Below are 12326 nucleotides of genomic sequence, written 5' to 3'. Positions count from 1 at the left end.
GGCCAGGAGTGCGGCCTGATGGCGGCTGGGAAGAGTGCAGGGGCTTAAGTGGGCAGCCCACCCACCTGGGCTCCAGCTTCAAGGTCCCCGACTGAGATGGACCAGGCAAAGGTAGGTGCCCTGCCTGGTGGGCCAGAAAGGGGGTCTGTTAATTTCACACACCCGACCCCAACTTGTTCTAATGAAGATGCTTTATTGTTTAAAGAGAAGGCACACAGAGCCAGCAGCCATGCCTCCTGGGGCCCACGAGGTGACTCCCTACCTCCTGCTGCTCAGGCACTGCCTTGCCCTGAGAACTACAGAGCTTCCCTGCAGAGAAGCACCAGAGCCCCCAGGACCCCCAGCAGTGCAGTGGGGGTGACCCTGTTTACAACAGCACAGGGACATGGACCTCACAGATGTCTGGGTCCCAGCCCGAGAGGAGGCTGCGGGGAATGCTCCCACCCTCTCAGGCCCAGCCAGCTGGCACCTGTGGGTGGGCTTTCCGCCCCTTCTGTGAGGAGGTAGCCGTGGCCTCTGCAGCACCACCGCCCAGACCCTGTGCCTCTAGGCAGGGCTTGGGACTCTTCCTAGGGACACGACATCCTGGGGCAGGTGGCAATTCCCAGGACAAGCAGCTTCCAGAAGGCTGCCCCTCCCACCCAGCTGCCACACGTGGCCCCAGGCGGAAGGGGTAAGGCCTCCCCTCGCTGCAGGGCTCTTTAGACGGGGAGCAAAGGCAAGTGCCTTCCTCCCACCCCTGCCGCCGCAGGTGTCCTTATGGTGGCGGGTGACTGGGGTGGGGCCACTGATGCAAACCTCAGGCAGCTCGTCTCTGATGCCGTCATTCCGGAAGCCTGCGTGAGCGACAGAAGTCTACCCTGTGTCCCAGTTGCAGCTGACATGGGCATGCTGTGAGCAATGGCACTACCTTTAGGAAGAAGGCCAAGGCCACGCCTGCCAGGTCTGAAACATCTACTGCTAGATTGGACTTCGGGAGAATGTTTATTAGGAAGAATGGCTGCAAAGCCCAACTTCAGGCCAAGCCAGGTCGAGGTGGGCCTTCCCGCTCAGGAGGGTGGTGGCCAGGCGCCCAGGGGAGCAGGGCCTGCCCAGCTGGTGCCCAGAGCCCGGCGTCCCTCCCACCCTCACCGGGGTGCAGGTCCGCAGTGAGCCGCGGCTTTGCCAGGTGGGCCTGAGGCTTCCTAAGGGCGCAGCCTGTGGCTGAGTCCCAGCCCAGGGTCAGCAGAGGCACAGCTGTGGGCATGATGCCCCATCTGGTGAGATTTCAGGCAGGGTCCCCAGGCAAGCCTGCAGCCCGGGCTCCTGCGGACAGTCAGTCCGTGTCCTCCTGCAGCTCCTGCTTGTGCAGGGCCTGGAGCCGGCTGGCTACGGTCTGGTGGACAGTCTCCAGCCCCTGGACATCCAGCTCCCGCAGCAGCAGCAGCATGGCGGCCAGGACGTTGTTCTGTGGGCAGAGTCGCTGGCTGAGCACCACGTCCAGCAAGGCTAGGCCTGGACCCACGGGGCTGCAGCCTCGAGAGGGGCCGGCCTCCCAGACGGCCACCAACAGGTCAGGTGCCCACTGCCTGGCCCTTGCTCCCAGCAGGTGCTGAGAATGGTGAGGTGCCAGCCACTTCTGTCTGCAGCTCTGGAGGACGCCCTTCCTGCTCCCAGAAGGTGGGCTGGCACCCTCCCAGGACCGGGCCTTGGCTGCTCGCCTCTACCTCCCACAAGCTCTGTACGCACCCCAGTGGCTGCTGAGCACAGGCACGGAGCCCATGGTCTTGGGCGACCCCCTTGCTGGCCATGGTGCCCTCCTAGGCACAGCCTCACACCCAAAGGCTTGGGGCAGGCCCCACAGGGCTGAGGCCAGCTGGGCACTCTGGGAGCAGGTGCTGTGGCTCATGGGCCTCTCTCACTGACCCCGGGTCTGCTCAGGCAGCCCACCCTTTCCCACATGACCAGGCATCAAGTTTCCCCCCGGGGACAAGCTAACTGTGGTGACTCCATTCTCCTGGTCAATGACGGGCTCAGGCACCTGAAAAATGCCAGCTGGTGAAACGGTCCTGCTGGGGTGGAAGCCCAGGGGGCTGCTCTTTGCTGATAAGGTCACACAGGAAGAAACGGTGCCACCCTGCTCGTGGGTGTGAGCCCAAACCAGCGGGGAACAAGCCCCAGCACAAGCTAGAATGATGCTGGTGGAGATGGAAGCCCAGAAAGGCCTAGGTCTTCCACAGCTTGAGCTGCCTGCGTGACCTACCTCTTGTTCCATTTCTTACAGCCACTCCACTAGAGCCACAGGGACACTGAGCCGACCCCAGCCAGGGTGAGGAGTCTCCCACATCTCTGCACGTGGGGCCCTCTGCACACAAGTGCTGCCGCAGGCCCGGGATGGATGCGGGGTACAGGCTGCGGGGGGAACTGAGCTGCCTGTAGGCTGTTCCCAGGGTGGGCTAGCTCTGTGCTGAAGCCCACCCACTGGTGCAGGAGTGCCCCCCTCTCCTTAGCCACTTCCACCTTGGCTGGGAGCTGACCTCAGACAGCTGCCTCCCACCCTTGGCGGCCTAGGGTGTCTCCACCCTACTGCGATTTCCACGTTCTGGGCAGAGAGCCCCAGGCTGGCTCCATGCAGGCCTGACCACGCCACACTCACCCTGCTCTTGCAACTGGCTGCAGCCTCCCTATGGGAGAAGGGAGGAAGCCGGTCCTGGGAAGGGGGCTTCAGGCAGAGCTGCCCCTGGACACTGCTGGTAGGGGGAAAGGGCACAGTGCGTGAGGGCTGGGGCCTGCCTGGCCCAGAGGACGTCGCAGGGTCTAGTCCCAGCTCCGGAGCAGGACGGGGCGGTTACAAGGCTTCACCCCAGGATGCGGGGAACTCCCACTTAGGGACACAGCTTCTGGAGGGATGGAATTGGGGTCACACACATTTCTCTGATCCCCTGGGGGGAACCTCCCTACCCCCAGGCTCCTTCCTGTGCTGCGTGGCACCGAGCACGCTCCCCGATGCCCCGCAGTGGACTGTAACTGCCCATCCCAACACCCCCAGGTGCCCTCCAGATGGCTCGAGCTGCGGAAAACGAGAAGGTGGTTCTGTCTGCTCAGTGGACGCAGCCCCCCGGCCTCTCTGTGAACCAGTCTCTACGGCATTCCCCACGTTCAGTTTCTGCTCAAAACCGTTTGTGACAATGTGCTGCTTCCCAGAGGCCACCCACGCACACCGGCGCCCTGTCGAGGGCTGCCTTGTCATGCCCCTCCCTCCCCCAGGGCTCCCTAGGCAGCCAGGCCCGCACCCCGCTTTCCTCCCAGCGCCTGTGCTAGTTCCCTGCAGAGTCACATCTGGGGCTGGGGAACCAGGCTGGGGCAACTGAAAGCCACGGACAGGACAGAACCACTCACAGTCCCTCCCTCACACCCAGAGATACAGGGCATGGGCAGGCCCCCGGGCCCTGGCACCGTACCTGGCCTCCTCCTCGCTGGGCTGCAGCAGGTCCTGCTGGGTCTCGGCAGTGCCGTTCACAGCATGCAAGGCGTAGGAGAGCTCGGGCTGGCCATTCCCCGTGCCCTCTCTGCTGGGGGCTGTGACCTCCTCTCCCTCCATCAATGCTTGGGACAGCTCCTCCTCGGTCACAGCTTTGGGGTGAAGGGGAGCAAAAGATCAGAGGGGCCCCACCACAGGCAAGCCCACCTGTCATCCCTATGGCACTGTGTGCTTTAGAAACGAGGTTCTGTCCGTCTACCCCAGAGCCAGCTCCTGGAGAGCAGGGCTGGGCAGGGCCACTGTCACAACCCCCACCCCAGCATGCGTTCGGTGCACAGCAGATGGTAAATGACTGCTTCTGAATCTGAATTTCAGTTACAAATACTCATAAAAATACCCAAACCAAGACAAATTTTAAAAAGGAACAGAACACACTGTATTAATTCCACTTCACTTAAATACAACTGAGTTTCCCTAAAGTTTACAAGGATTAGGACTGGGCACAGAGAGTGCCAGGGGTCGCAAGATGCACGGCAGAGCCCGGCAGGGTCCCAGCCAGCCCACAGTGCAGGAGAGGCACTTGCCTGTGGGTGATGAGGGGGTGCAGGGGGAGACGCAGGGAGGTGGGTGAACCGCAGCAGGAGGGCACAGTGGGCGCAGCCCACCCATACTGCTCAGGTGCTTGTGGGCTGGGAGGGTGGGTGTTTGCAGCAGAGTGCCCTCAGCAGGAGAACCCGAGGACAAGCTTGGTGAGACTGGACAAGGGAGGGGGAGCAGCAGGGTGAGGTTCCCCAGAGACCTTGTGCTGCACGGGGCTATGCCAGGTAATGTCACATGGTCACCCCTGACAGAAGCACAGACGGGCACGCTCCCGAGACCAGGGAAGTCACTGGCCATGTCTCAGGAGAGGAGGAATGTGCGGAAGCGGTCAGGGCGGGAGGGGATGCGCTGCGAGGGCCGGCTTGGTGTGCGGACACCTACACTGGTTGTCCAGCTTCTGCAGGTGGGGCAGGCTGCGCAGCACGGTCATGCGGTAGTGGCGGGGATCGGCACTGCAGCAGGGATTCTCGGCCAGCCACAGCACCCGCAGGCGCGGCAGGCCCTTTAGGTAGAAGAGCTCCGCCAGGCTGGGAATGCGGTTCCTCCGCACATACAGCTCTCTCAGCTGCCGGCACTGGCTCATGGGCTCCAGGCTGGAGATGCTGTTGACGCTGCGGAGAGACAGCGCGGCTAGCCCCTGACTCCGGGACGGCGACCCTACACACCCATCATGTCTGCCAGGCGCCCTCCACACGGCTGCTTCAATCGTAAACACCAGAAAAAAGCATGGTGGCAGTCTGTGCCCAACAGTCCTCTTCTCAAAAACAAGTCACAAGTGGACATGATGAGTCAAGGTTAATGAAGTCCCCAGGCTGTGGAGAAAGCGTCAGGGTGGGAAATCCCTGAACCAGGCGAGTGGCTCCCAGCTTCCTGCTCTTTAGGCTTCCCGTACAGAGACAGTGCCAGAGGCGGGGTGTCTCACTCTCCTCCACAGGGGGGGAGACCGAGGCCTCCCCAGGTACACACCGCCACCCCCAAAGCAGATATAAGCAAGTCCCACATTAGGCGGAACTGAGCACTGAACTCCTGAAACCCATTTGATAAGGAAAGTGTGTGGGTTTGAACACATCAGAGACAGAAAATCTTCGAGGTGTCTAGGCAGAGGCCCGTCAGGTCCACACCGACAGGAGCAGGGCCATCCCACCTCCCCAACCAGCAGGCCCAGCCATCCATGCATGCTCAGCTCAAGGGCAGGTGGCTGGCATCCGTGCGCGGGCTGAGCCCAGGCCTGCTGTGCCCTACAGGGGTGCCCTGCAGGCCGCGCACACTCCTACACAGCTGTGGGGTCTGCTGCTCCCTGCCGGGCTGGAGGGCAAGAGCTGGGTCACTCCGTGGGACCCTGCCCCACAGAGATGTTGGACATTCTGCCCGGGGCTGCACTATGCTTGGCACGGGTGTCATTCTTCCCTTTGGGATGCCACTGCGATTTTGAGCACTCCTAATTAATGGGATTGCCACCGTGGAGGGCTGTATCTGCACATGGGTCACTTCACTGCAGAGCCTGAATGAGGCTGATACCGTTTGACAAAGGAAGTCGCTTGAGGGTGTCAGGAGGCGGGGCCTCTGGGAGGGGACGGGTCATGAGGCAGGAGCCTCAGGGTGGTCGGGGCCCTTGTGAAAGCGCCCCTCCCCCGCCCCCACATGAGGACACAGGAAGAAGGTGGTCATGGGAAGAGGGAACCAGGAAGCAGCCCTCACAGACACCGGAGCCACGGGCACCTGGCTCTCGGACCCGGGCCCCCAGGGCCGCGAGGAGGGAATGTCTGTCGTTCCTGAGCCCCCTCTGAGCTGTTCTGTATGGCAGCCTGAGACTGAGGCAGCCTGCCCACGCCCCAGGGAAATGACTTCCCCTCACAGAAGGGCCTGCCCTCCAGGCAAGCAGCAGTTCCCCACGGCGTGGGCCCCTGGGTCTGATGCAGCCAGAGACCCAGGTACCAGGCGCTTGTGCTCCGTCAGGAGCCTGGGCATCCTGCCTTCCTCTGAGCAGTGACACCGAGAATCTGCGGCAATCAAGGGGCCTGCAGCCCAGAGAGGCCCTACAATGCGCCCCAACCACTTAGACACACCCTGTGCAGCACAGACGGCGCTGCAGCCCTGCTCCACTCTGCTTCCTGCTACTCTGGGGCCTTATTTATCAGGTGGGGCCTCTTGGGGCCTGGGCGCAAACCCCAGTGTCACTGTGGATCCTAACAAAGAAACAACTCATGTAGCTGGCCTGTGCACATTGACAGCTCCGCGCTCCTGACTGTGCCCACTCCTTGTGGCCTCATAGCCCACAGCCCCGTGGGTCGGTGCTGGTGTTATCTCTGCATCACAGAAAGGGAAGCTGAGCCACGACTGTGGGGGCTGCTCATCTCCAGGAGGCTGCACCCGCGGGCTGGGTGATGGGGGACAAGGGCCTAGGAGCGGCCCCTCCAGACTCTGTTGGGAGTTTGCAGGTTGTCTCACGCCACGAGTCCTGCATGAGAGCTGAAGGTTCCCTCCTCTTTCAAGCCCTGGACTTAGAGTGACAGCAGGCATTTAGGTACCTGAGCGTGATCACTTCCAGGCTGGGCATTTCACGGCAGATGGAGATCTAGGAAGGAAAAGAATGTGACTGCAAACATCTCCACGTCCCTTCCACCAGCCCTACAGAGAAGCTACCTGGAGCTGCCATCGCTCCACTTCCAGGCCCTAAGTGGGGCAGCCTCCCTCGCTTCTCCGGGGCTCATACAAAACACACGAGCGCATGCCGGGCTCTGCATTAGGGCCGTTGCGCAGCCCGGACACTCCCCCAACCCGAAGGAGAATGTGCGCTCTCTAAAGCTTTAAAACGGCACTGCCATCAAACGCTGCCAGCTGTTGAGAAGGAGCACTCCTAATTTTAGAAGCCTTCCAAGGGCATCAGGAAAGGGGTCCTCAATGCCCCTGTGCTGGACAGAAGATCTTTCTTCCTGCCATCCCTGAGGCACAAGGAAAGAACAGAAGCTTCTTGCCAATAGAGCTGGGCCAAAGGGAGACCGGACTGAAAGTGGGTCTCAGACCCTATCAATACTATCCATCCAGTGGGAAAGAGCAGCGAGGTGCTCAGGCTGGGCCATAAAGTCTCCCTGACTGGTAGGGTTGGTGAGTGACACAGTCCCCAGGACCGTGTGCCCACCACATGCTGGGCATGGCGCCCCAGGTTCATAGGTCTGGGCGGAATGTTCACGTGCAGGAGATCTATGTTCTGGAGTGGTGTTTTTGGTTTTGGGGGCTGTCTCGGCTGTGGAATACACAGCACTTTGGCTATAGTGTGAAGTGGAAAGGGCTCTCTGGCCAGCCTGGCGGCTCAGTGGCACTTAATGACTCTGCTCCTCAGGTAAAGCACAACTCAGGTCACCAAACACAAGCAGGCGAGAAAAAAATGGCTGAGCGTCCCTGTGCAAGTTGGGGGCTTCCAGAACGGGTGAGAGACCTGCACACAGACCCGCAGCCCTGTGCCCTGCCCCTGGCCCGTCCATCTCTTCCTGCCATAACCCTAAGCGTAATTTGAACCATCCACAGCGTGGATAATGCTTGATGTGACCAAGATGAGTCAGAGAGCAACCTCCTCAGTGACAGGAAGTCCAGGAACATACAAAAAAAGACTCCAGGCAGAGGGCACTTCTCCCTGAAGTGACCAAGCTCCCTGGGAGTCTCCCGGCTTGGGGCAGGTCTGCACTTCGGCTCCGCCCCCTCCCTAGACGGCCTGCAGGGGGCACAGGAGCCTCTCATCCACACTACCGTGCTGTGCTGTCATTACTGGGTCTACGTTACAATACTGCTAAGTGAACAAAGCTCTGATTAGGGCTGAACTGAGTGCATGTGGTTTTGTCCATTTAATGATTTTCTTGGGGCAGAGGCTACGACTCTGGGGCCCAGGGAGCATTTGGAAGTGCTCAGTGTGATACTTACATCTGTGAGGCGGCTGCCCCTGGGGAGAGAAGACACACATACTTCAGTTTTGTTAAACTGGAATGAAAAAGGATAAAGAACAAATATTCTAAACTTTAACAACGCCTACAAACTTTAAGATTCAGTGACAAAGTAAAAGAAGGCTTGCCCAGGTAACAAACAAAGGTGTCAAAATTATTTCATGGTTGAATTCCCCACGAACCTATGTGTGTTTGGTGTCTGCACAGTGTTTGTCGTCCTGAGGCGCAGCAGAGGCCCTCACCGGGGGTGCAGAGAACTGCTCATTCTTGAGGCTGCAGCAGAGCAGGACACCTTCCAGCCCCCCTCTCCCCTCCACCGATGTGAACAAACAAGGGAGTCTTTATGAGAGGCCAAGTTCAAAGGCTGAACATGCACTTTATGAAACAAACTTTAGAAAGCCTGAAATAGAGCTGTTGTCTCCCCTGCTCATGAGACTATCCCCCCTCCCCCCACCAAAAACCCTCCAGAAAACAAAGAAGTGCTTCACTGTAAACAAATGACAGCAGATGCTGTGGCCAAAATGCCAGATGTGCCAGGCAAAGAGAGGCTTTTTAATGGACAGGCAGTGCTCACAACAGTCAATCTGCCCCCAGCACAAGAGGGCATGCTCTTGGCTGGGCCCCGCACTCCCCACTTGCACTGTCCAGTTTACAGGGACGTGTGAAGTTTTGCTCTGAGTCCCCAGAAAACACCTGGAGACCTTTCTGGAGTCCATGAAGCCCTCTGGTCCTTCCTTGACCCAGCTGGATCTGGCCCCCTCCTCTGAGCATGCACTGACCCACAGCACCTACATCCCATCTGTTACCTCCCAGAGACAGGAATCAATTATAAAAATGTTTACCGATTCATTACTTCAGAGTCTCAGCTGTCTTTCTTAGCCCCTGGAAATGGTGTTAATCACTTGATCATCTCCCACCTTATCAGTAGACTCTGCTCTCTGCGACTGGCAATGTTAGAAATCAGACCCATCCACAGAGGGAACCATCGGCCCCCAAGAAAGCTATGTGGAAGCCCAGCTGTATCTTGGAACGCCTACTATTTCAAGCAAGGAGAGCATGTCCAGAACACCACCACTCATGGGTGAGCATTTTGGAATGGCCTTTGCCAATGGCCACCGAGCTTATAGCAGCACCTCCCAGAGGCTGTGAGCCCAGGGACCCAGGAGGCAGGCCTGCACCAGGGGCCAGGAAGACTCTGCCCAGAGGTGCCCCCCTCCACCCCGAACCCCCTCTGGATTCTCTGCAGGTCCTTCCTGCCGCCAGCCTAGGGCAGAGGTGCTCGGCGGCGGTTTCTGCTCATTTGCTGGCCTGTCCCAGGGCGGAGGTGCTGGGCAGGGGTCCCCAGCCTGGAGCGGGGGTGCTGGGAAGGAGGGGTCCCCGGCCCAGGGAGGGGTCCGCGCCCCAGGGCGGGGTGCTGGACAGCGGGGAGGACGCGCGGACACGGCTTCTGGTCTCCAGGCCCTCACCAGCAGTTGAGCTTCCGCACGCTGTGCAGCTCCGAGGCCTTGGCCCGAGACAGGACCATCTTCCGCGTCAGCTTCATGGCGGCGGGCCTGCCGGAAGGCGGCCGCGAGTCGCCAGGTATAGCCAGGCGGATTTGGGCTCCCGGCGGCGCGTCTCCAGGGGGCGGGGCCCGCGTCGTCAGGGGCGGGCCCTGCGAGCTCATTGGCCTCCCGCTGACGGGGCGGGGCGGCAGGCGCTGCGGAGGCGCAGCGCTTCCGCTTAGAGCGAGGGCTCTGTCCCCCGCCCGCCTCGCCCACCCCGCGGCCTTCGCGGCCTGTCCTGCGCATGCGCGGCGTTGTGAGGCCCCCCCCCCGCCTCACCCCGCCCACCCGGTCCCTCCCCCGCCCCCCTCTAATGCGGTTCGGCCCCGACCCGGCTGGAGCGTACCCGCAGGCCTGGAACGCGTGTCTCTGATCCACCGAACCTGGAGCCCTGGAGCCTTGGAGCCCTGAGCTCCCTCGCCCCAAGGCCCACCCACAGCCTGAGCCGGAGCCCCAGCCCTGACCCTTGAACCCCGGCCGCAAACCTGGAACATAGAGGTGATGGTCTGTTAATTGCCCTGAATTACAGCGATTTAAACTGGAAATAAATCTGACAGTCCTAGGGCTGTGTTGATTCCCTCCTTCGCTTTTAGCATTTAAAGAAACGGTCTCACCGTGTTAGGCCTTTTAGAAATTAAAGGTTACTTGGGGTGCAGATCACATTAAGACAGGCATCAGGGAGCTCAGAGATGCGAAGACCAACATTCTGCCGGCCTCTGGGACTTCTCCACCGGGTCCCGGACCTGCCTTTAGCCTGCCGGCCCAGTCTCTGCAAAGATCCTGCTAAGCCATCCCCCGTCCTTGATATCTGATAATCCTTGTGAAAATAGGACAAAACCGAGTGAGTGACGACTCCCCAAATCCAGCTATGCCAGAAAGTGGGATGGATTCATCGGGCAAACAGGCCCAAAACAAAATGGAGTCAGACAGCCTGGTATAGATGAGAGGCCGTAGGGTGTTCTGTCCCCAGAAAAGGCACGCGCTGACATGGCTCCTTGAAGCAGAACCAACCCAAAACAGATGGAGGAAGTCAGCCAATAAGCTATCAGCACTAAACAGACTTACACTGCTAATTTGCATAATGGACCTGTATGGGAACCTGGGCAGAATCTCCTATAAAAATAGCCCCGCTCTTTGTTTCCTTGGAGTGTACTTACGGTTCATAACCAGGGCTGTGTCTACCTGACTTGCAAACTTTACTTAAAGCAATAAAGTTCTTCGTGATTAAATTCCTTTTTTACAGATAGATTTGTTAACAGTATCATTATTTCTGATTAAGTTCCTCATCCCCAAGTGATACCTGGTCATCTCAGCCTTTAGCAAGACCCCTACTTTTAACATCTTGGTGGTTTTCCATACATAGCCCCCCACCCCCTGCCTTGGCTATAAATCTTCATTTGTCTTTTTCTTTGCAGTTGAACCAATCTCTCTCCTCAATTGCAGCAGTCTTCAATAAAGTCTTCCTCACCGTTTTAACAAGTGTCACAACAATTTTTTCTTGAACAGAGGTCAAAGATTGTTTTCCCAGTACATCACAGCATCTGGAAGCCCAGGTCCTGGTGGGAGACCTGCCTGTACGAGGGAGCCGTGGCAGGACAAGGGGCCATGATTCAATGGGAGAAAGCAGAATTTTACTATGGGATTTCCCATCCCACCCAAACCCACCATTTTTCTTACAAAGACAATATAGGGAATTCTAAAAAGAGAAAAACATTCCCACAGTAGTTTAAGAATTGTTGCTTTCTGTATTTTGTCCCATGTGCTGTCCTTGCTGGGCTGTGGGGTGCTATGAAAAGATTATCAGGCAGGTTCTTTTCCCAAGCCCTCTCACTGATGCTTGGGTGAGGTGCCGCCCACCCAAATGGTGGATGAGCCTCCCTGGGCCACAGAGAACTTTGGTCTTCTTTATGGGAGGAAGGCAACCTTGCAAACAGTGCCAGTCAGAGCTCTTAAGTGGATACTGGTTTTAGTAGCAGCCTCCTGGGCACCTGCCCCAGGACTCAGGGCAGGAGAAAGTGGCTCTTGTGTTGGAAGTCTGCAGTCACAGAAAGCCAAGGTTTTGCTGGTGGTCTGCCGTGGTGCTGTGGGCCCAAAGCATCGAGGAAAGTTCTAGGACTAAGATCGCCAGAGGCTGGGGAATGAGGAAGGGTGCTGGGCTCAGTCGGGGTGGCTCAGTGTAAGATTTGAGAGGATAGAGTGTCTCAGAGCAGTTTTCAGCCTGCAAGCGAGCAGAGAACAATCTGACAATGAGGGCTTGACCTAAGAGAAGCCAGACCCTGGAGCTCAGCTCCACAGAGTAGCTGGAAACTGCCAGGAGGCCCAGGTTGTATGAGCTTGTAGCAGGCCTCTGGCTGTCCCAACTGGGGATCCACATCAGGTGTCTGTCAGGGACAAAGCAGGGGCTACCAGGAGCTGTGGAGAGCAGGCTGGGCCAAGAGTTGGTGCAGAAGCATCCAGAGAGACAGTGTGGATAACCATCCTGCTGGCAGATGAGAGCAAGCATCTGCAGGAGTGGGTTCTGGGGGCAACTGAGCAGGCACGTGACAGGGTGATGTACACTGTGGCAGATGCCAGTGGGCCAGAGGCTCATGGGAACAGGGCTTTGGGGATGTTGGCCCTGCTCATCTTGGGCTTGATCCTACCTGGCTGAGGTCATTCCCCCCAACCCCCTTTTATCTGGACTGGTGTGATCCAGGTGAAGGCACCAGTCCTGGTACAATGTAAGCCATGCCAGGGAGAGCTGTGGGACAGGCCCAGCTCTCTGCAAGAGGGCTGCACCTGGATGGT

The 12326-nt window shown here is 58.7% G+C and overlaps 1 protein-coding gene and 1 long non-coding RNA gene across 8 annotated transcripts; one reads left to right on the top strand and one right to left on the bottom strand.

Annotated features, from left to right (window-relative positions):
* Window positions 1-173: 173 nt before the first annotated feature.
* CFAP410 (cilia and flagella associated protein 410) lies at window positions 174-9728 on the bottom strand. 7 transcript variants are annotated; one of them, XM_036994820.2, is made up of 7 exons: window positions 9462-9728; window positions 7976-7994; window positions 6589-6635; window positions 4442-4671; window positions 3441-3612; window positions 2636-2726; window positions 174-836 (listed from the first exon to the last, which is right to left on the bottom strand). In XM_036994820.2, exons 1-7 carry the CDS (start codon window positions 9659-9661, stop codon window positions 702-704), a joined length of 894 nt encoding a protein of 297 aa, XP_036850715.2. In that variant the 5' UTR covers window positions 9662-9728; the 3' UTR covers window positions 174-701. The 7 variants fall into 7 exon arrangements, with proteins under 7 accessions (XP_036850715.2, XP_036850714.2, XP_017525678.3 ...); XM_036994819.2 differs by having other exon boundaries at window positions 2636-2729; window positions 9462-9716; XM_017670189.3 differs by lacking the exon at window positions 174-836 and adding an exon at window positions 972-1447 and having other exon boundaries at window positions 9462-9718.
* On the top strand, window positions 1455-3433 carry LOC118967725 (uncharacterized). The gene is made up of 3 exons (XR_005054944.2): window positions 1455-1659; window positions 2264-2308; window positions 3029-3433. It is a non-coding gene; the product is annotated as an uncharacterized lncRNA (long non-coding RNA).
* Window positions 9729-12326: the final 2598 nt, after the last annotated feature.

This window comes from Manis javanica, chromosome 3 (assembly GCF_040802235.1).
Source record: "Manis javanica isolate MJ-LG chromosome 3, MJ_LKY, whole genome shotgun sequence".
NCBI classification, from domain to species: Eukaryota; Metazoa; Chordata; class Mammalia; order Pholidota; family Manidae; genus Manis; species Manis javanica.
Note: the sequence above shows the minus strand (reverse complement) of the source record. Positions and strands in the feature narration are given on the sequence as shown.